At 41.7% G+C, this 22512-nt stretch overlaps 1 protein-coding gene across 2 annotated transcripts in view; it reads right to left on the minus strand.

Annotated features, from left to right (window-relative positions):
• MAPRE2 (microtubule associated protein RP/EB family member 2) overlaps positions 1 to 22512 on the minus strand; it is a 100603-nt gene that overhangs the window by 70599 nt on the left and 7492 nt on the right. The window contains exons 1-2 of one of the 2 annotated variants that reach the window (XM_075744144.1): positions 20051 to 20199; positions 3582 to 3643 (exon numbers count right to left, since the gene is read on the minus strand). In XM_075744144.1, coding sequence (XP_075600259.1) covers positions 3582 to 3643; positions 20051 to 20122 — 134 coding nt within the window. In that variant the 5' untranslated portion in view covers positions 20123 to 20199. Of the gene's footprint in view, positions 1 to 3581; positions 3644 to 20050; positions 20200 to 22512 lie in introns of those variants that run through there. The other variant, XM_075744146.1, reaches the window with a different exon arrangement.

Consider the following 22512-nt stretch of genomic DNA (forward strand, 5'->3'; position numbering starts at 1 on the left):
CAACTAGAAATAAGGCTATCCTTTTTCATATTACTGTCTATTGTCATGGCTTCAAGAGTCATGGCACAAAGTAGCAACAGTTTGTAACCTCTGAACAGTCAAATTGTGTATAAAATGAAAAAAGGCTTCTGTAACATTTTTGAGCACAAAAGGTACTTAGTGGCATGAAAACAGTGTCTTTTCCTCATTACAGTAGAAAATGAGGTTTCTATTTAATAAAACCCCCAACCACAAGGCTATGTGTTTTTGTAACTGTGAATGTATGTCAGTGCTGTTGACAGCTTCTGCGTTGGAAAGGATCTCATTATTAACTCTGAACAAAACCACACGTTATCTTTTTGAAAAGCAAAGTTACGTTCCTGATGAGTCAGCCACTTTGCTGAGCTCCTGTGGGATAATTTTTAGTATTGGGCACTGAAAAAATAAATATCACCCCAAAGTTCAGAATATTTTTGGACAGCACCATAAAAGGCTATCCAAGCTACCCAATTTCTAAGTTAAGAAGGGAACAGAGGGCTGGTGAGCACGCAGCCATAGACAAACATTCCACTTTGGTTAACTTTGCTCTCTTAGGTTCAGGATTTAGTTCTCCAGTTTTCTCATGTTGGATCAAAACCAGCTATAAAGCAGCTGTGTCTTATACAGGACTGACTCCTAAACAGATGTCCTCCACTACGGTTTGGGGGACCTTGTGGTGTGTCCACAGAATGAAAATGCTTTCTAAGCACTGCACTCAGCCCAGACATACTTCTTTAGTCTTTTGGCTGAAGGTACAAAGCAGCCCTTAGGGAAGTCAGGTCTTCTTCAGTGGACATATGGGGACCAGTTTGGGGAAACAAGCAGTAAGGAACAGAGAGAAACAAAGTCCACTTATCTAGTAGTAGTATTTTATTCTGCACCAGCAGTGGTGCTGGGAGGTAGAGAGAAAGAAGTGAGGGGAAACCCTTCTTTAGTCTGCCCGGTTTAAGTAACTATATGCACCTTTAGCATGAGTGACCAGAGAACATTTGTTTCTGCACAGGGAAGAAAAAAGCTCATAAAGGCCTTTTCATTCAGACCTCCCCTGCACACTTCATAAATTAGTAGTTCATCATACAAACATATTTTATATACATGTGTATATACTTATTTTAAATATATTTGCTTTCTCTTCCCCTATCAAAATTACTGAAACAGAACAGGTAGTTCCTGAGCTAATGTTCCAACAGAAAGCAGAATTGCTTTCTAATGTTAGGGCGTAAATGTATTAGAGGTAGTACATCAAGCAAGGAATTGTAACTGCCAAAAGCTCCCTTATCCGCAACTTGCACACGACAGCGCCTGATACAAGAAATGTAAAATTCCTTGGTGTTCCAACAGCCCATCCCTCATGTTGTTGCCTGTATAACTTCATGAAAAAATACACCTATTTGTCAGGCTCAAAGGCACTGAAACCCAATCGGAAGGTTTCCTGAGCAAAGCCTAGTACATAATAGCATGTTGCATAGCTTTTGCAATTGTAATATCTCAGCTAATTCTCTAGCAATATAATGAATCTCTGGTATTAGAAGGCTGATAGCTAGATCTTTATTTTGACATATAATAGGCCATAAGGACTAAGGGATTTGGAGAGGAAAGGCTACACAGTAAGCAGCAGTCCACAGGGAATACTCTGGGAAGCTGTCTGTTGCTTCACAGAGGAAGTTACTCACTGCAGGAAATCTGCACGTGTCAGATAAGTTTCTATTAGACAGGTAGGATGCAGTCTGCTTTTATAAATGTCTGTTCAGTGGCTGTGCACTATCTCAACACTCACAGTTTTCTTTAGATTTCCCATTATTTCAAAGTACTTGTGACAACACCAATATAACCACAGCAGCGAAGCTTGACTTTAAGCAGCGGCACCTACTCCGTGCAAGAGTAGAAAGCAATAGATGAAACCCACCGTGGCTCAGCACGGCGCATGGCCCCGCCGCACTTCCATCTGCCACATCTTCACAGGAAGGAAGGTGTCCACAGGAGGAGGACCTTACATGTTCTAGTTCTTGCTCTCAGATGCCTCCTGTAGTCTAGAGTTATTGCTTCATTCCTGAGCCATACAAGCCTCTTTCAGCTCAAATATAGACTATTCTCCTGAGAATCTCCAGGTACCCTTCAGCACTCCATATCTTCTAATTGCTGTGAAAGTAATTCTTCTCTTGCAACCTGATGAATCTGAACTCTGTGGCTCCTCATTCAACTCTCCCTCTCCCAGTGTCAGTCTCTTCACTGGCATGGACACAGGTAAGGAGAACACAGGCAATTCTTGTATTTCCCATAGAACTCACCCTGAATGATTTCTCATGTCTATCATGTACCTGGAGAAACTGCAAACATATTTAAGGTTTTTTTTCTAGAGCATTAAAAAACTTTGAGCAAATCCCTAGTTTCACTGTTAAACAAGTCTTTAAAATAGCTCAAACCTTTTTACTTTTAACTACAAAGCACAAAGTACCACCACAAACTGAAATGCCTCCAACATCCAAAGTTAGCATGTAGACACTGTAACAGATTTTTAAGCATTAGCAGAAACGCGGTGGTGTGTTTTAAAATGAAAGTTCTTCATCACACAGCCCTAGCATCGTTTCAGTGCTACGCATGTTTTCAGCACTGGCTATGAATAAAGAAATCCCACACTGTATTGCAAACCATTAATGCTGCGGCACATTCCTTGCCAAGGGAAAAGGCACGTACAGTATCCAGCACAGGATGGCGAGCACTGTCAGTAGTGAATCTGTTCAAACAGGAGGTTTATTACTGGGTATCCTATGCTCCATTTTGGCAGCAGTGAAGATTTCTTAATAGCACAGATGTAGCAGCAATGACACAAGGGGAGCAAGTGATGGCAACCGCAGGAAGCCCCGATCTGTTGGTTTCTGAAGGCTTTCTAAACATTGCCACCTTGTGGGCCTCCTATATCTCCTGCTATCATTCCTCTCCCTGCTCTCCGCAGGTGACTCCCTGCGCAGACGTCACAGATGCCAAGCTGGAGGCTGGACAGTTTCAATTAACATCCAGCTCAGGTGGGATGCGATTTAAATTCCCATAACGGGGATCAAAGAAGGAACGGCACCTTACAAATTCTGTCTGACATTAATTACTAACCCTGTACAGTGGTGTTTCGTGTAGTTTTCTCTTTCTCCACTTAAGATTATGAAGGCAGCACTAACAGCGTGCAGAAGAACCAACATTTAACAAAACAAAAACAAGAATACAATTTCTCAAAGCTCCCAAAAAGAAGGGGAGAGAGAAGTTAAATTCATTGTCCACCTTTAGTTTTCCTTTTTGTCAGCATTTCTTTCTTACTCCTGTCAAAAAACCAAATTATTTCCAAAAAAGTATGTGGCACATAGTTTAGCTTACGTTGGTTCTGTTTCATGAATAAATAATTCCTGATGACTCGAATCTATTAAGTACATAGTCAAAAATGTTGCAAAGGAATATCACTTATTATTGATACCAGCCTTATCTATCTATTGCCTTACAGACATCAAATACAAGTTCTTGGGTACTTTCTCCATCACTAGCACTGTAACAAACACACAACACACAAACATACTTACTTTGAGCATCCAAACACTTTCCCTGGTTGCAGGCTTGAACTATTCCTTGCAGTGATTTGGTACTGGAAAGAAAACATGAAAACCTTTAGTTCAACAAGCAAACAGGAAAAAAAAAAAAAAAAAAAAAGACTGAATGGTCTTTGTATCAGTTGGGCAGTGATGCAACAGCTGTATACTAAAAACGAAATGAGAAGTCCTTCATTACAATACCCTAATTCAGCTGCATTCACAAATGGTTCAGTGTCTAACACATCTGCACAACAATCAGATGTCCCTCTGATATAGTAGCAAATCTATGAGCTCCCTTATGCAGTGCTACATTCAGAGTTTATTCATAATTGCCAGGCACATTGCTGTTTCTTCATCTGACCGGGCTTCTTCTGAGCACAGGCAAGCAGTTATGACCGTTGTGTCATGCAACTGGGGCCTTGCTGCACTTGCCTGAACAGCTTTTCAGAGGAAAACAAAAAACTGCAATTGAGAAACACATGAACTGATTGCCAGGAAAGCCTATGTTTTTGCCAATACAACACAAAAACGCCGGCAATCCTTTGAAGTGTCTCACTTGGCAATGAAGTCATGACACTGCTCACTTGCAGCAGCCACGTTAAGGCCCATTCCCTTCTGTGTTCCTAGATGCGATGACCTACAATTGCCAGATTTGTCCTCGCATCCGTTCTCTCAAGTGCTACATTACAGGCTACAGAAACATAAGCAGGAGCAACCATATATGGGTTTCAATTTGTGCCATGAATTACATACTAGGGTTACGTGGCTAAGTTTCTTAATTCGCCTTCTCAGTCAGCAGGAAATATCATCCCTAGCAAGTAAATAATGGTTTACAGTCAGACCAGGGCCTGGTTATTGCTTGTTTTGCATTCCTAGTCAACTAGTTGAGACAGCCCAGCAGGGAGGGGTATTCCAGAGGCATCTATCTCTGCATAACAGCACGAAACTACACCAAACAGAATCCCAGGGGTGCTCGGATTGCATCAGGACTGAGGGATGCAAGAAGCTCCCACAGGTGAATTTATATTCATCATAAATCCTGTTTTAAGAGGAGGAAAACATAAAACAATTCTCACTCCAATTCATTATCATCTGGGAAAGGTAAACAGACCTTTAAAGATGGCTTGTCTAAAGGACTGGATCCCAGCTCCAGGAGCTGTGACTCATCCTGGCAGAGAACTTCGGAAGGCTGCTAGCAGCCTGGAAGGCTGAAACTACCTTAAAGCCAAACCAGAATGGGAATTAGCTATTAAACATGTTATTGTTTCATTTCTTTGAATCTCTCCAAGACTCTTAAGCTTTGCTTTTCAATGTACTCTTTTCCTCCATTTGTTTAATGTGGAAAGTGATCCCAGCACAACTGACAAACCTCGGGCATCCTATCGACAAAGGAACAGCAAATTCATCATGGTATGTTGGCTTTTGCTCAAGTAGACCCCCCTGAACTTAAGCTGGGATCTAACAGCACTACTCCAATAACTTGTAAGGATGGGACATTCTTAAGATGATGGTTAGAAGAAGTAATCTTGCATTAGAAGGTGTTGACCAGAACTTCTAACAGGCAATAGCAGTGGAGAGACATAGCGATTTCCTTAGAAATATGAGAGACTATTTGCTCATGGAGTATTTTCCACACTATACTTTCTGAAGAGAGTGATATTTGTGGCATATTAAAGACAGAGATAACTAATTGTCTTCAGTATGCAGACCTCAGTTTGAGAGGGATTTGAGTAACACCATCACAATGAACTTCATTCATATAGTCTTAAGGAAAAAAAGAGAAGTCTTCATGGCAGAGGTTCTTAAAGCTTGAAAACTGATGATGATGTACTCCTTTGGTTTGACCCGTACATATATCTCAGCAATAGCTCCTGACTTTTTGCCTGCATACAGGTACTTGAGCTACAGGGAGCAGTGCGATGGCTACGGCCAGATGAGATAATTGGCATTTGCTGCTGTGTGCAGTAGCACTGCCAGGTCTCCACCTGCTCCATAGGCCATGCCAACACCTCAACCTGTACTTCTGGCTTCAGATGCCAGAGCAGCATCCAGGCAAGGGAGTGGTAGGAAACACCAGATCATTAAGGTGGAATTTAATTTAGGTGGACAAAGGAATGCAGTAGAGGTCCTAGTTAGTGGGTGTGAGGAAGGTAACGATGGGGAGCTGGAGTCTTCTCTGGAAGGGTGGAGGGATAAAGACATGCAATGAAAACAAGGGAGAGGAAAGGATGCCACACGGGATGATGCTGGCATCATATCACTGCTCTACATAAACCAGCAAGCACAATTCAGTTCCTCAAAACTCCAACACACACAGCCTGCACTGATTTTAAAATAGGTTCCCATCTCCTAGAGTCACCTACCAAGACATCTAAAGAAATTACTCCTTCCACACTGGTGGACATAGGAAAAAAGGTCAAGGGGTAAAAAGCAAAAGGATAAAGATCTAGAGGATCTAGAAAATGGAAAAGATCTTAAAACAGGAAAATATATTTCTTTAACAATGTAAAGAGGGATCTCAGAAAATCCTATGTAGTGAAACTGATAAGAAAATAGGATTATGTATTTTTTCAGAACGGGAATTTACTATTTGTTCAATGTTTTAAAGTTACACATAGCTGCAAGTTCCCTGTATTATACTATCTGTTTCCCTGATGGGGGATTGCATTGGGGGAAACAGATCGATATTTACTAGAAAATGTTATTAACAGAATTGGCAGATTTTATTATTAGCCAATGACTATTCACACCACAGTGCCTTCAGTTATCCCCCTCCCAGGGTCCACTCCCGCACCCCCTCATGTCACCCTGCTGAAGCAACAGTCGGGAGGCCAAGCCCAGCCCAGGGGGTTGGACTGTGGGCCACTGGCTTCCAGGCAGGCATTCAGAAAGTCCCTCAGGGGGTTCCTCATCTCACCAGGTGTATATACAGCCCTGTCGCCTTCGCTTGCCACTTTCTCAGATGCAGCTGAGTTACACAACCTGCTGTTGATGCTAGTGTGTGCTGGTGGTGGCCTTGGCCAGGTTTGGCAGACTCTTGCTGTTCGGAGTTTATGGGATCTTGGGAAGTTCAATAGATTTAATTGGACCATGGCTCTCCAGGTGTTATCTGGTCTCAGGAGGTTTTCACCTGCCCTCTGAGTGCCTACTTTTCCACGCTGTGAACTTGTTTTCTGGTAGCTATTGCTACATCCATAAACATAGCTACCTATCGAACCCATTGATATAGAAGGGACTTCCATAGCAATATCCTTTGAAATGCTGTAAAGTATTAATTTAATTCTGAATCAATACTGACCAAAAAAAGGAAATCCAAACAAAACAAGGAATGGGCAAGAGGGATATGAGAAAGCAAACCAAAAGCCAAGCAACTAAGTTAAAGACAACAGTAAAGGCAATCTGCAGAAAACAAGGTGTAACAGCTTCTAGAAGCACACCATATTGTCATATTATGCAAAGTAGTACCCATAGCTGTTAGCTTGATGAACCAAGGAGGAAGAGCTAGGGCAGAATGTTATTAAGCTGGTTTACATCAAATGTCTTCTAGTACATTTGACAACATATCTTTAAAACTTTATTGCAGGGAGCTGTATTTCCCATGTGGCTACAGAGCCCTGTCTTCTGCTACCGTGTCCCAGTGGACTGGATGCTTTCTACCATACTGCACAGATCTTTTCCTCCCCCCCGACCAAGGGCTGGGAATGTGATGTTGCATGAAAACAATTTGTAATATAGGCTGACAGTCACCTATTATTGCCTCACATATCCTCAGCGGTTACAGAAAACAACTTCAAAACAAACTTATTTTTAGCAAATGAAAGAATTCAAGCAAACCCATTGTGGCTGCTATCCAGGCATTTACTGAGTGGAAAATAGCTAGACAAATTACAGAAATGGACCAACTTGAAGTGTAAATCAGAAAACAGTGTATATCACTATTTACATATGCTTTCCTGTTCAAAAGATGAACCAAAACATTAATTTAAAGGCTTCCAGCATCAAAGGAAAGAACTGATGTTTTTATGAGCTGTGCATGAATCACAAAAACCCCCATACACTTAACAGTTGGGCAGATTTCTCAACTTACTGTTAACAGCCCAACCCTATGCTGTCTCAGTGTTCCCAGGTAAGTCCTCTGCACCTGCTCAGGACTGGGCTCTGCAGCAGTGCATGAAAGGCACAAAGACAAAGACTCAAGGCAAAGAAATCAAGTAACAGAGCTGAGTTTAGTACTACCTCTGACTCCAAAACCATGAGAAATGCCCTAGTTTCACCTGGAGTGCTTCACGAGAAAAGCAGTCCCAGAAGGTGCGACACGATGCTACTGAGTGCATGACAGAGCTTCCTACCTCTTTTGCTCTTGCCATTTCAAACATGGCTTTGTCCCAGCGGTTCTGCTTCTCTGCCAGTGCTCTGATTTCAAGTCATCTATTGGCATGAAAATGGTTCTAGAGACTTCTTATAAAACTCTGTCCCTCCCTCTCATTTACAAACCAATCAATTTTTTTTAGTCATTTACATATAAAATAAATCCTACTTGGTACTTAACAACTTAGTAGGAAAGAACCTGCATCCTTTGTCAGCAAGACTTCTAATCCTACTTGGGGAGCCACTAGATTTTTCTCCCCATAGAGCAGTAGGTTGACTTCTGTCATTTCTGTTGTCCTCTCCCATCCTTCCTCAACGCTTTGTAAACTGGAGTTTCCAAGATGCAAGTGCCTTGGAGACAATGCTGGGTTCAAAGCTCCAGCCATCTACAGTGTCACACCTACCTTTCTGCAGCAGCCTACCTACCCTCCTATTAATTAATACCTTCCCTGCCTTCCTGCCCAGTAACTCTGAGATGAAATAATTACCTTCCAACTTGAAATGGTGTAACAGAGCACAGTTTACGTGATTTTAGTTAGTGTGACAGATTTGGCAAACTTTTTTTTGGCATAACAAGCAATGCCAAACCTGTACCTCAAGCAGCAGGTGGCAGATCTAATAGAGCAATCAGACAAGAATGTGTATTTATCATTCTTTGTATTTAGAAGCAGGCTGCCACATTACACTTTGCTCCATTTCAACCAAAAAAGTTTCTCTCCTTGCTCCTTTTTGGGAAAACCATCTTCCTTCAATTGTTTGAGGCATTCTTTTGTTTAAATTTCAGTTCAGAGTCACTGATGTCTGCATTTCAATTCCTATCACACTAACTAAAAATATCTTCTATTTGTATTATCAGTGCCTACATCTGTTGGCTTCTACATCTAATACAATCACCACTTTTGTTTGGCACCCATCTGTGGTTTGCACATTTGACTCCGGTTTACTACTGATGCACTTCTGTATGTACTAATGTGTTGTGCATTTTGATGTGTTTCTCTGTTAGGCATTATACCATCTTACAGAATGCACTTAGTTTAAGAATAACTAGAGTTGATCAGGTGTCTGCTTTGTTTCAAACACTAGAATCACTTAACACATTTCTTTTTAACACTTTCCTCTTTATAAAGTTATGCTGTGGTGATGCATATGTTTTATAGTGAGGTAAGAAAAGCCAGCACTGACTAAGGTTTCACATTATGAAGAATTTGGCAATAATATTGCCTTAAGGCATTCCAGCCTTAACTGTTTGCTCCTTATTTATATCTCTGGGCTGCACCTCAGTTTTTCTGGAACAACTCTGAATTCAATCCACTCTGAAGCAGGCACAGAAAGGGATCTAATTTTAAAGTTACTTTTTTTTGCAGGTTTAAAAAATAAATCTGAGGCAGTTCCCTGTTTCAGTACACAGCATGGCCCCGTCAGCAGCTGGGTTGGCACAACAGCTGGCATCCTGGGGTTCATTAAGAAGAGTGTGGCCAGCAGGTCAAGGTAGGTTATCCTCCCCCTCCACTCTGCCCTGGTGAGGCCACATCTCGAATGTTGTGTCCAGTTCTGGGCTCCCCAGTTCAAGAAAGACAGGTAACTACTGGAGAGAGTCCAGCGGAGGGCTACAAGGATGATGAGGGGACTGGAGCATCTCTCGTATGAGGAAAGGCTGAGAGAGCTGGGTCCGTTTAGCCTGGAGAAGAGAAGACTAAGAGGGGATCTTATCAATGCTTATAAATATCTAAAGGGTGGATGTCTAGAGGATGGGCCCAGACTCTTCTCAGTGGTGCCCAGTGACAGGACAAGGGGCAACAGGCACAAACTGGAACACAGGAAATTCCATCTGAACATGAGGAAAAACTTCTTCACCTTGAAGGTGACCGAGCACTGGCACAGGCTGCCCAGAGAGGTTGTGGAGTCTCCTGCTCTGGAGATATTCAAAACCTGCCTGGACGTGATCCTGTGCAACCTGCTCTAGAAGGGTGGTTGGACTAGATGATCTGCAGAGGTCCCTTCCAACCCCTACCACTCTGATTCTGTGAACTGGGAGGGCAGGAACTCAGTGGCTGGTATTGCTGACCAGAAACAGGTACAGGAAACAACTCCACAGAGTGGGCTGGAATATTAAGCTTCAAAAGCTGACATGAACTCCTCTTCAAATATGGCCTGCAGGTTGGTGGGTACACAGACCTATGGGAGAACACATACTAGCTTTTCCCTCTTTAATATGAAAGGAGTAAAAGACACATGGAGGCCAGCTAGCAGCAACTGCTTTGGTCCAGGTCAAGCAAGTTTCCAGTACATTTATCATTTCCTGTGCCCAGCTTTAGGCTTCATTTTGTGGCTGAATTTTTATAGGCCAATCACCAACTTATAATTACAAAGAATATTCAAGAAAAAAACCACATTAAGGTATACATTCAGATGTTAAAACCCCAAAACCTTTGTTTGTGTTTTGACCCAAGACATATTTTCTGAAGTTCTTTCAAGACAGGAAAACCTGAAGTTTAACACAAGGAGTCCTGATGGCATAATAATATGTTGAATTACCCAGGCTGACATTCTTTGAAAACAAGCCTGCTGAACAAGCATGATAGGAAGAGCCCAAAGATAACTTCTATAGAAGTGTTATGCAGGCATCTGCAGCAAACCACAGGATTCTCAGAACTGCTTCAGGGATCTAAAACATACCAGCTTTGGGACCAGTAACATGTTTAGAAGAACGAGCTGATTTTAGAGCTTTAAAAGACAAACATTTAAACTCAAGAAGCAACTTAAATTTAAATGGTACCCTTCACTGTAACCCTTACACTTCTAGATATGCCTGAGAAAGATGCAGGTAGCTCAGTTAGGGTGCCTGAGGCTAGATGGGCTGAATCCTCCTCTGTTGTGGGATTAGTTTTTCAGATCTCTCTTTACAGTGAATGAAGAAAATTAAGCATATCAGAGAATATTCACCAAAATCAGTTAGGTGGCCACACGGAAGGGAATAAATGCTCCTACCAACCCTCTGTTCTAACACACGGCTCTATGAGCACACGGCCATGCCTGCAAGCTGTCTAGCTTACTGGCCAGTGGGTGATCTTTGTTAAGTTACAGAATTCAGTAGCTTTAAAAAGTAAAAATAATCTCTAACAGTGCAACATTTACTACCTATGCCTATTTCAGACCAGGACAGAGGCAAGGACAGGCCTGCAAAGCCAAGTATGCAAATTCCTGCCCCTGGGAGGGGATGACCTTGCTGGGTGCCAGCTAGCTAGAGACCAACTTCAGAGAAAAAAAGACCTGGGGGTCTTGGTGGACAACAAGTTGGAAAAGACTCAGCAGTATGCCCTTGCAGTAGAGAAGGACTACCCTACGCTGGGCTGGGTTTGCAGATCCAGGGCAGAAATTATTCCCCTGTATTCAGCACTTGCAAAAATGAAGTACCTGTGTACTGTGGAGCCACAAACCAGTGACAGACATACTGGAGCCCACTCTGCTATACCAAGATATACCAAGGAGCACATGATGCAGGAGAGGCAGAGAGAGCTGGGTTTATCTGGCCTGGAGAAGATGGGGGGGGGGGGGGGGGTATCATTGCAACCCACAGCTACCTAAGGGGAGGGTGTAGAGAAGGTGGAGCCAGGATCTTCTCAAAGGCACACATTGACATTGCAAGAGGCAACAGGCAAGTTTCAACAGGGCAAATCCTGATTACATGTTAGGAAGAGTGTTTTCATCATGAGGATGGTTGAACATTGGGTCCAATGAGGCTGGGAAGTCTGAATGTCTCAAAGATATTCAAAGCTCAACAAGTTCCTGAGCAACCTGATCTGTTTGGGATGGTTTTGAACAGGGGTTGGACAAGATGATCTCTTTCAACGTGTATCACCCAGTGATTCCATGTAAAAGTATCGTAACTGCAGGCTGCTCATTGCCTGCTTGCTTTACCCAGGAAAGAGCCCTAGCTAGGGTATTGGACCGCCACCTCAGCCCTTTTAACAGTTCTGGCAGGTCTTTGTCTGCCTCAGGTTCCTGAACAGAAAAACGGGATTAACTGAAGGATGTAAAGATAGATTCCAGTATCTGTGGCAATGGTAAAAATAGCTAAAGTCTTGTATCTCGATTTTTCTTTCAGTCCTTAAGAATCTAAATATACAATACATATTTGTAATAAATAATATCCAATATATACACATCTAAACAACAGTTTTGCTCTTTACAACACTAGTGAAGCAAATAAAGAGTTCTTGGACTCCTCTCTTGTGTGAGCAGAATGGATTACTTGCACTCAATTACAGAGGTACAAACCTATGAAGGCTATAAGGCTATAGTTTGTGGAAATGTCCTGTGAACCTCTGATTAGATAAGGTGCTCACGTGACAGCTGAAGATACATGCAAGGGTGTAGCATCACCTCATTTGTACTGCACAGATCACCACACGTGCTCCGAGTCATAAACCAAAAGCCAAAAAAGTTTGAGTGTTTTCCTCTCTCATTTTCACCTAATCAATTCCAACCATCTGGTTTTCCTAGGTGGCATGTAAGAGCTACTTTTCCATAGATCCACAGTGTGACAATCATCCCTGGGTGCCAACCTCTGCTGAAAGGACTATGGTAATCTTTTACATTACTTAATCAGTGGATAAAAGTGGTCAGGTGGTCCCAATGACATAATCACAGCCAGGTGGTCATGAAACTCTCTGGAGGAGCAAGAGCTTGAGGACATTTGCATTGTGGTACCCACACAAGCAATTAGAGCTAAAATTGCAAAAACTGTATATTTGACAAAGGGAGCACAGAGCCAACTGAGCTTTTTGGATCTTGAGTGTTTGTAGAGCTGGAAAATAGAAATGGGTCTCTACTTTATATTAAGGCAAACAGAGTGCCATTGAGGGGTTCTTCAGAGCAGGACTGTATTTGAAAGCTGCATAAATACCTTTTACTCCTTCAGTTACAATAACATTGCCACCTGATCACAGCTTGTGAACTTCAAGTTGAAGGAAAACATTCCAGTCTGTGAGATAAGAGTGACAGCTTGTTATCTCACTTAGGTACCCCATGATACTACACAATTAAAGCAAGTCATACGGGAAGGGGTTGAAAAGGTTGGCTGTCAAACTTCAACCCCTCAAGTTAACATTGCTTTGTTCTGAAAGGACAGTTTGTACTTGAAGTCTACCAAATCAGAAGTTTCTGGGCTGCATGTTTGAGCTGCAGTATTTCCTCCAAGAAGCAGCAGTGCAAAGCTCATAGGAACTATTGTTTCTTTACATTGTTCTACAGACAAGAGCCACCGAACACAGTGGGCCAGTCCATTAACTTGAAGGCACATGCATAATTTCTGCTCATTAGAAAAAGGATAATTGGGAAGTTTCCAAGTTATTCTACAGTATCAGACTGAATTTAAACTTCCACAACATTCTGCTCTGGAAAGTTTTTCCTTCAGCACACTGCCTGTAAGTACTGATTTGGAGGAGCTCTAAACTAATTTCAGTAGTATACACAATTTAAGTGTAGATACTTCTCCCATTGCCCTTCCCAGACACTTATGTTTTCTGTTTGCTGTCCAAACTAAGCAAGAAAAGTCACCACTTAACTGGAGAAACAGATACTTTGGATTGATTTGCCATTTACATGAACACTATTTCCCTTATAGGTGACTAAACTTCTATACTGGCCAATTTTTCACATCTAGAAGACAAAGCCTGTTAGCTTAGATTGGGAAGCAAAAATCTGGCAGTTTTGGTGGTTTTTTGGGTTTGTTTTCCCTCTTTCATAAACCTGCCAGTACAGCAAATTGTGCACAAGAATCAGTCTTACTGTTTCTTCTCCGGCGCATGCAATCTGCCCTAGACAACCTAGCGCCTGTTAATGTTGCTAGATAAGCTTTCTTCAAACTGTGGCATTTTCTGTAGTGGCAGCCTCCTAGTAGCTGAAAGTGCTTCGCACACCTCCTGTCTCACAAACTCACCCTCTTTGTATCCAGGGCTCCCAAGATGGCAACTATCAGATATGCTCACGTGCAACTGCTTTAATAAATAGTACTAGATATAAAATGCACATGCAAAAGGTGAACGTGCATTTTGGAGCTCTAAATAAAAACTTCTGCACATGAAATCCTTATTTCCCAAGCACGCACTTGTTTAACAAAGCCCTTCTCTTTCCAGTAAGATTACTCAGCTATTGGAAGTCCCTGTAACAAGACATTACTGAACTGAACATGCCCAAGGTGAATCGAGGTAGTAACTTTGGAACAAATGAGCAGCCAGATAGCATCCACAGCTGAAGCATCCAACATCAGCTGAAAGCAGGTCTCTTTCTCACAATGCAATGAGCAGTTTACGTATGCTCATGGTAGAAGTCCAATTGTTTTCCCTTTTTGGTAGTCAGCTTGCTTGTTAACTCACGTAACAAAAATGCAAGATTCAACCTACGCTTTCCCATAAGATTGATTTCCCTGCAGGGCCTGTCTCAGACTCTGCTACACTCTGCTGCGACTCTCTTAGACCCTTCCATTCCTGGTGAAAACACGCCACACCTTCCACATGAGTCAACAGAGCAGGGCAGCATCTCCCACAGCAAGCTCGGAAGCAGCTGAGAGGAGAGCTCTGCTACGCTTCTGCAAACAGCACTTCACTTCAGCATTGGGTAGGATGCTCAGAGAAATGCAGTCATGGTCAAAAATATTAGGAGATTGCAACAAGCTGCACTTGAGCTTGAATTAACCAGATCAGGCAAGGTCACTTCTGGTGAAATGTTCACAGGGACAAATTCTAATTCACCCAGATATTTAGTTAGCTTACACAAGACAGCTGGAAGTCTTTGCAATGCTCTCAAATGACACTGTTTGGCAGCTTATCAAACTAAATGCCTTTTGCCTGTCGAGAGCACGAGCCCATCATTTTACCTCAGTGTTATTCTGTTCTCCCTCAGTGTAATGTGTCGGTTTTGAGAAACTGCTGTATCCCAGAGAAAACTGTCAGGGTTCAGCTTTCCTACTCCTTTTTGATGACAAATTGATGTTGAAGTTTAATTTCAAGAATATGAAAATGATGGAGATAATATATTTTGACATACAAGATGTGTAAAGAATAACACAACTGAAGCCGTCTCTAACCAAGTGACATGATGTTACACTGGGAGGTGCACTATTTTTTAATCCCAGAAAGACTCCTGCTTTCCTTAGTCAGTACAGATGCTTACAACTTTTTCTTGTTTGAAGTGCTGTGTTCTTTCCCCTGCTATTCCATGCAGGAAAATAGGATGGTGCAAGCCAACGTAACAGTTTTCTGACACCAAGAACTCAGTAAATTCGAGAACGCAAGTTGCTGCTTCTTTTACAGTCGATTTGTTAATTTGGAATAAAGCCACACATTTTGGCAGTCCGCATCCCAGAAGAGGTGGGCCTGTCTCTGCTTGATACCAACGGAAAGGCATCTAGTAGCACAGTGAGAGAATCCAGCTCAGAGTTTTTATGTTTGTACACACACAGAGCGCTATTTGTTGGAGTGTTGTGGGGCTTAGCTGCGGGTGCATGCCATGGGGTGAGCTGGGAGCGAAACCGCTCTGTGGTCAACGTGACACACAAGTAGACAACAGGAGATGCCCGGGCAAAGTACTGGGCTCATGCCAGGGACTTGAACCAAAAGGCAAGCCCAGCAAGAAGTGAAAATAAACTCTCCTGGGGACAATGCAGAATTTCTTTGACTTCAGAAGCCAAGAAATTAGAGAACTAGAAAAAACCCTACTGCACAGGATACGTCGGGCACGGAAGGTTATTAATAAAGAGCTTTAATCTCACCTACTAGATCTCTCTGCTGTTGGTAAGTGCTTTTTTCTTCTAACATGTATTTTTATGTTCTAATAAAACCAGCTTTGTGGACTGGAAGCCTCTAACACCTCACTTATGTTCATATAATAGAAAAGAGTGGGTTTTCCCCCATAAAGCTGAGGCCAGCCCCAGGCCCCGCTGCAGCACTCTGGAAGCACACAGGCTGATACCCAGCTCCCATCGATTACTTCTGAGCAGGCTCGCCAGCACCTTCCAGGATCAGCCTGTACGCGTAGGGCTATGAGAAAGGCAGAAATACCATCCAGTTTTACCTCAGACATTGGTCTGAGCAAACCTTTTCCTGTAATTTCAAGTTTTGGAAGTGAGTTATCAAATATAAACACATCATAATGAAAGAATACATAGATAAACACCATACTGCGCAGCGGGACATATACAGGAAATAACTCAGAGGCCCTATACCCTGTGCCACCAATCTTAGTGGATTTAAATGGATGCCTTTAGGCTACTGCATAATATACACATTTTATTTTTCTCTTCCTGCATATCACCAAATTCAATAAAACCTGGAATAAGATTTTCATGGTCAAAGAGTGGAAGGCAACCCTTCAAATTTCTTGCAGTAGCACACAATGAATGCTGTAACAAAGCAGCATCAACTCCTCTGTGCCACATTGTTTTAATGGACAGAACTGTACCAGTAGCTACGCGTTCCTTTCAAAGGAAGACAAGAGATATCGCTGCCATCGGTCAGACAAACGTTTCTTGTTGGTCCGTTCCACAGCTACATAATAAGTTCCCTGTCATTTGACAAGCCCATCGCAGGATTTCTCTATCTGGTTTTTTTAACATGATCACACATTGCCTATAGCCCCTGTGTCCCATTGAAGGATCACTGCTGCAGCAGAGACGATACATCATCCTAAAGTCATCTGCAGGATACTAATGACATCCTTTACCTGAGCTGGCCTTCAAGCATCTTACAAACACATCTCAAAAACTTTGTCTCAGGCCAAGTGACATCTCACTGGCAGCTATATTTCTTTCTCAGTTTGTTATTTAGATCTCTGTTATCTAAGGAGAGTTTTCATTGTACACTCCATCCTTTGCAACTCCCCTTCCAGCTTGCACAAAGTAGCTGAATTTAAGGATTCTTCCTTGTGAGGGAAGTTGTTGCCTATATGTGTGGTTGTCAGATGGAGAAAAACTGAAAAAATTCAATTCTATAACACTTATTGTTTAAAGTTGGTTTGACTTGAGCTAAACTAGGGCAGAAAAGCCAGCTGACCGACATCATTGCCCTGAGAAAAAATATTATTCAATGAAACCCAGTCACGTTAAAGAAACTGCAGTGATTTTAGGATCTGTAAAAGCCTTCTGATTTCAGAATTCCACAATCTAAATAAACAACAGCTGAACAAGAGAATCCGTAGCGGTGTGCTGATTCATAAAGCAGTAAGGCAGCCAGCTAAGCAGGGTCAGCTTGGGTCTTCTCAGCAGTACAGATAAAACTGACTTTGGCTGGCCCTGGAATGTAGAGAAAAATGCATTTCTATCCTCATCCAGGAGTCAAAAAACTCACTTTCTTGGTGGTAGCAGAAGAGATGATAAGAAACAAGGAGAGACACTGCAGGGCCAGCAAGGTTTAAAGGCTGGGCCAAGACTCAGAAGCTGCTGTGGTGACAGAGCCTCCCTCCTTTCACTCCGCCCTCCCCATCCTCCTGGCAACCTCCCTCCTCTCCTCGGACCCTCTCAGACCACCCATGCCAGCCCCTTCTCCACGACCACACCTGCGCCCACCCCAGTCAAACCTGCAAGCCGCCCCACATCTCTCCCCCAGCTTGGCTCTGAACACACTTGTGTTGCCATGCATGAATTAGAGGGAGAATCCAGAGCAAGATTTAATTTTAGCATCCACCCAAATACGCTGAAGTTTTGTGCTTGAATCTTCTGATAGCAAAAGTATCAAAATGTGAAGGGACTAACAGAATACCACATCAGAGTAACCCAGCTGTCAGGGTCAGTCTTCATACACCACCTCAAAGAAATAAGTTACTAAGAGATTGTCATTGGCCATCTGCCTTTTAATTACTCATCTTGCCACCAAGTCATCTTTGTGGACTTTCTGCATTTAGTATGTACGTGGCTCCAAAAAAATAAAATCAGGAGAGGAAGATGGCACCCTAAGGCTTGTAGTTTGGCTACTCAAAATTAGCCTTTTGAAGATTTATCCAGATTTATCAAATATAATCAGTAACCAGCCATAGGATAGTCAATGTCCCTTGACTCATTTGTGTTGAATAGCAGGTTAGTGTCAGAACTACCCTAAGTATTTTACTCCATAAATACTGTTTTTCAAGTCACAAAATGACAGAAGTCACTTTAATCCCTGCTTAGCAGAGTGACCAAATTCACAAACACGCGTTAAGCTATGCAGTGATGTTAAGACGTAACTCTACATTACCCACTTGAAAAAGCTCAAACTTTCTCCCTGATTCAGAAAACCCATCCAAAAGTATCCAAGAGCAGAGACATCTAAGATTCTCTGCCAGTATTGACGCTATTTTGCTGTTCCTTCATCTCTCCCATTTACTGTACTAACACAACAAAAGATAAAAGCAAATATTTTTTAAAAGTTTGGTCTACATCAGGCACTTAAAATAAATGCCATGCACTTAAAAATACCTATCAACAATCTAACTGGAGCATGTCAACCTCCCGGAAGAATGGCAGCCGATAAAGCCAAGGGGACTCCCTTGCAGGACACGGCTATGCTGTCAAACAAGACTCCTCTCACCACAGCCCAGCCACAATTTGTTACAGATCTGTAAAAACATATGGTAAAAGGCAGAAATGACCACACTGCTCAAGTTAAGCATCCTAGAAGTTTAATATTGACAGCAAAAGCTCCAAAGAAAAGCCACAGCATTATCAAGGTAGAAAATGTGTCTATTCAAACGCAAGATGCATTTTCTCATGTCTACTAATCACACAAAGACAAAATGCTCTGACAGCCTCTCTAACTTACATCACACCATTTTGCCCAAGAGGCCATCAGTCAGCTTTTTGCCAGCTACATTAATTCAAAGTTTTGCTTACAGCTTGAAAAAGGGAACCCCTCAACACCACCAGTTTTGTGGAAACCATTAAACTTTGGTTATTTTTGTAGCACGTGGTAGTTATACTAGTATACTCTAGAGAACAACAAATAGTGACCCTCAAATACTTCCTGCGTTTTGGGGGCAACGAATAACAAAAAAATTAGTGACTTCTACCCCTTCTAGATTGAAGGCTCACAAGAGAAAACTTATTATTCTTCTCCGATCTGATTTAGTTACGTACAGATAAAGTAACTGGAGGAAAAAGTTAACTTTCAGGACACTTGTCTCTGGTTGCTCATTAAGTTTTCAAAGGAATCCAGACTTTCTTCCATTTTCCCAGAGGCCTAAAAGGAGCTCCTAAAAAAGTATTTTCAAGGTTCATTCCCCTCTCTCCAGTTCCTTGCAATTCTGCTTTACCATCACACCAGCAACAAGCCCAGAGCTAGGTAACCAGTGTAATGAGATAGGTATTTTTTTTATGCTGACCAGCATTCTTGACGCATCCATGCTACACACCCTTATGTTGTTGTGATCACTTTTTGCATTTGACTTCAGTTGATGATTATGAAAGATTTCCTTCCCCAGTCACCTTGTAAACTGATACAAACCTGTCTACAGAATTATTGTGCCAACACAAACACTTGTGTTCAATAGCAAACAAACTTTTATAGTGTCTAATCTCATTGAGAGACATCCGCAGTAACTCACGGGACCTATGCTGAGCAGAATAACTTATAAGCAATCACATGCACGTATACATAATGAAACTGTGATACAGTACAAACCAAAAATTATGGCAGGATTCCTGGGTGTATCAAAAAGTCATGACTAAGTCACAGCAATTGTGCAATAAAGCATAGCGTATCTTCTATTTGTATGCTTCAGAAAGTAATATTGGTGTGACTTACAAACAGCAGCACAATTAGAACCACCACATTAACCTTAGTGTTGTGGACAGGTGGTACAAATTAGCCCTCAAAGTCATCAGTCTTGAAAGCCTGACCACCTTATGACAAATAGCAATCTCTCCAAACTCTAATAAGATTAGGGATGTTTTTTCTCCATTTGAGTTAGTGTTACAGGAATATGAAGCTAGAGAGAACAAAATTCCTATTACACAAGGCAAAGAAAACACAGACCTTTGAAATTACAGTAATACTCAGCTCTCTGCCACACAAGTACTAAGTATAAAAATGAACTAAAATAGTAAAGCAGACTCTATGACTTACCACACCTCGCTGTCTCAGGGACACATTTGGAGGACCATCCCCACCATAGGAACCTTTATGAGGCCTTGACATAGTAGCAATTTTAATTTTTTTTAAAAAGCTAAAACTCTATCAAATAAAACTACCAGTTATCATAGTGTGGTAGAAAAGAGCTTCCCCTAGAAAACTTCCTTTAATAAACCTCACGTAGGTGGGGCTAAATGACTAGCTCCACCCTTCATCCCACTCAGAAACTCACAGAGCCTATAAAAACCTTCTCTGGAGCAAGATAGTAATTTTGTCAACTTGTCATGTGCTCTGTTTAAAGAAAAGTAGATAGCTAGTTGATAGTTTCATAAGCTAATGGGAAAAATATAGATAAACAAAATTGAATTCATCTTTAATATTTATAGTTTCTGCAATATGGTCTACAAACATTTAGTGGGTGAGCTTGTTCTGTTGTTTGCTTTTTTTAAAAGCATTGCTGTAACAACCTGAGGGCTGTCTAACAGCTTTTAGTGTATTTGTATTAGAGATGCATTACACTGAAAACCAATGCATCTATGGACTTGCAGCAATTGCCACCTATGTTGCTACAACCTATCAAGAGCTTCCACCACCACTGAAGGCTCCCGTTTTCATCACTTACATCATGAAGATGATGCAAGATCAAAGGCCTTTGTGTGCTTCATTAAATCACACACATGTTTTTGTTGTGGAGGGACCACCACAAATACAAACCAGAATCTGTTTTTCTGTCCTCTTAACTACTCTACATCTTAAAAAAAAAAAAAAAAAAAAGTCAACTTTCTCTTTTCTTGAGGCCTAATTCAAGAGGATGGGGAGATGGACTAGGATGTTGCCACTAAGGCAATATTACCTGCAGAGTTATATATTACCTTGGTGTGTAATACAAACACGTCCAGATGTCCACACTCTTGTTTCTTACTCAAGTTTTTGTGCTATCCCAACTAATAGGTTTTGTATTTAAAAATACAAGTATAAGGAACTATAGGTATAGTGCTTAAGGTTTTTTTTTCACTGAATAGTTGAGGTTATCCTGGCACTCCTGCAGGAGCTTGGGTGTGAAATCGGAGTTCTTGAGGTGTTTGGCAGGAGCTCAACTATGCTTCTATCATCTGGGTTTGCTTTCAAGGGAGTGATTAGGAAATTATGTTCTTGTTAACAAGATCTGTGAGAGTATTGGCTATTATGCCCAACATTTCCTGGATTTAAGCTGAAATGATTGTTCCATCTTGATATGAAGAGCTGAGGTATTTTCTTGAAAATTAGTGATTTGGGCCAAATCTTAACTTTAAAAAGTATTCCAAGAAGAACATTAATCCCCTTGCACAGTGCCAGGCCATTTCTGCTGAAAATGCTAACTAGTCTTTAATGTATCCATGTGTCAGACGGAGGAAAAAAGCTGCCTTTGTTGCAACAAGAAATTTTGTTTAATAAACTACAGCATTCACTTTTCACTGCTTCTGCACCTCTGCAGGCAAGATAAAGCATCTCTTTAAAATCCATATTTAAAGGACAGATACCCATGTCCCTTTCTGTGGCTGAAAGTCTGTAATCTCATGCTCTACCATACATGAATGCAAAAATTCTGCAGCGTTCTCCAAGGACAATAAAACCGTTTCACCCTTTAAAGAAAGTCCGATGATTCTGGGAAAAAGATAACATCTTGGCGAGTTCACAAATTAAACATAGCATGCAAGAGTAAAGAGAGCAGTTCTATTTAAATACAGAGTTGGAAGAAATAGAGATGAGCTCATTTTCTTTCCTAGCACTGTGAGGTCCTCTAGCAGAGGTACACACCGTGGACAGGCTTCCTCTTTATCCACTTCAGCGATGACTGATAAAATAGGTCAGCTCTGACATCCTCAGTTGAGTTCTCACTTCTCCTGAATTGACGTTCCCCAGGCGTCCTGGGGGAATCCACAGGTGTGGGTGAAAGGAGGAATATTGTGGGAGATGGGCAAGACCAGAAATCAGGATACGAGTACCAGCGTGTTGTGCTCACTGCAGACAACTCTGTACTGATGCACCTCCCAGGCTGGGGCTTGAAACCATGCTTTGTTTAGAAATTCAGGACTGAGAAGATACCAGAGATGATGCTTTAACTTCTAAAAGATTTGCTGGTTTAGCTGGTAGTAACTATACCCCAATACTAAAATATGAAACAGTGAAACTGAGTATGGTCTCATCAGTAGCAGCTAGCAAATAAAATAAAGGGAGAAAATGCTCAGTGCCTGGGATTCACTCCTAATAAACCCCACACATGGAAAAAAAAAAATTAAAATCTTATTTTCTGAATATCACCAACACCTCTTACAACTATGAGGGCACACCTGCACTGCCTGCCAGAACTACTTTACTGCTGTCCTAATGGCAAACACAGCGTTATGCAGCTGTAAGAGCAATCACACTTTTTGCCCTTAGAACCAGAGGAAATTGCTAAAGCTTAGTTGACCAGA

Source organism: Balearica regulorum, chromosome 2, assembly GCF_011004875.1.
Source record: "Balearica regulorum gibbericeps isolate bBalReg1 chromosome 2, bBalReg1.pri, whole genome shotgun sequence".
Taxonomy (NCBI): domain Eukaryota; kingdom Metazoa; phylum Chordata; class Aves; order Gruiformes; family Gruidae; genus Balearica; species Balearica regulorum.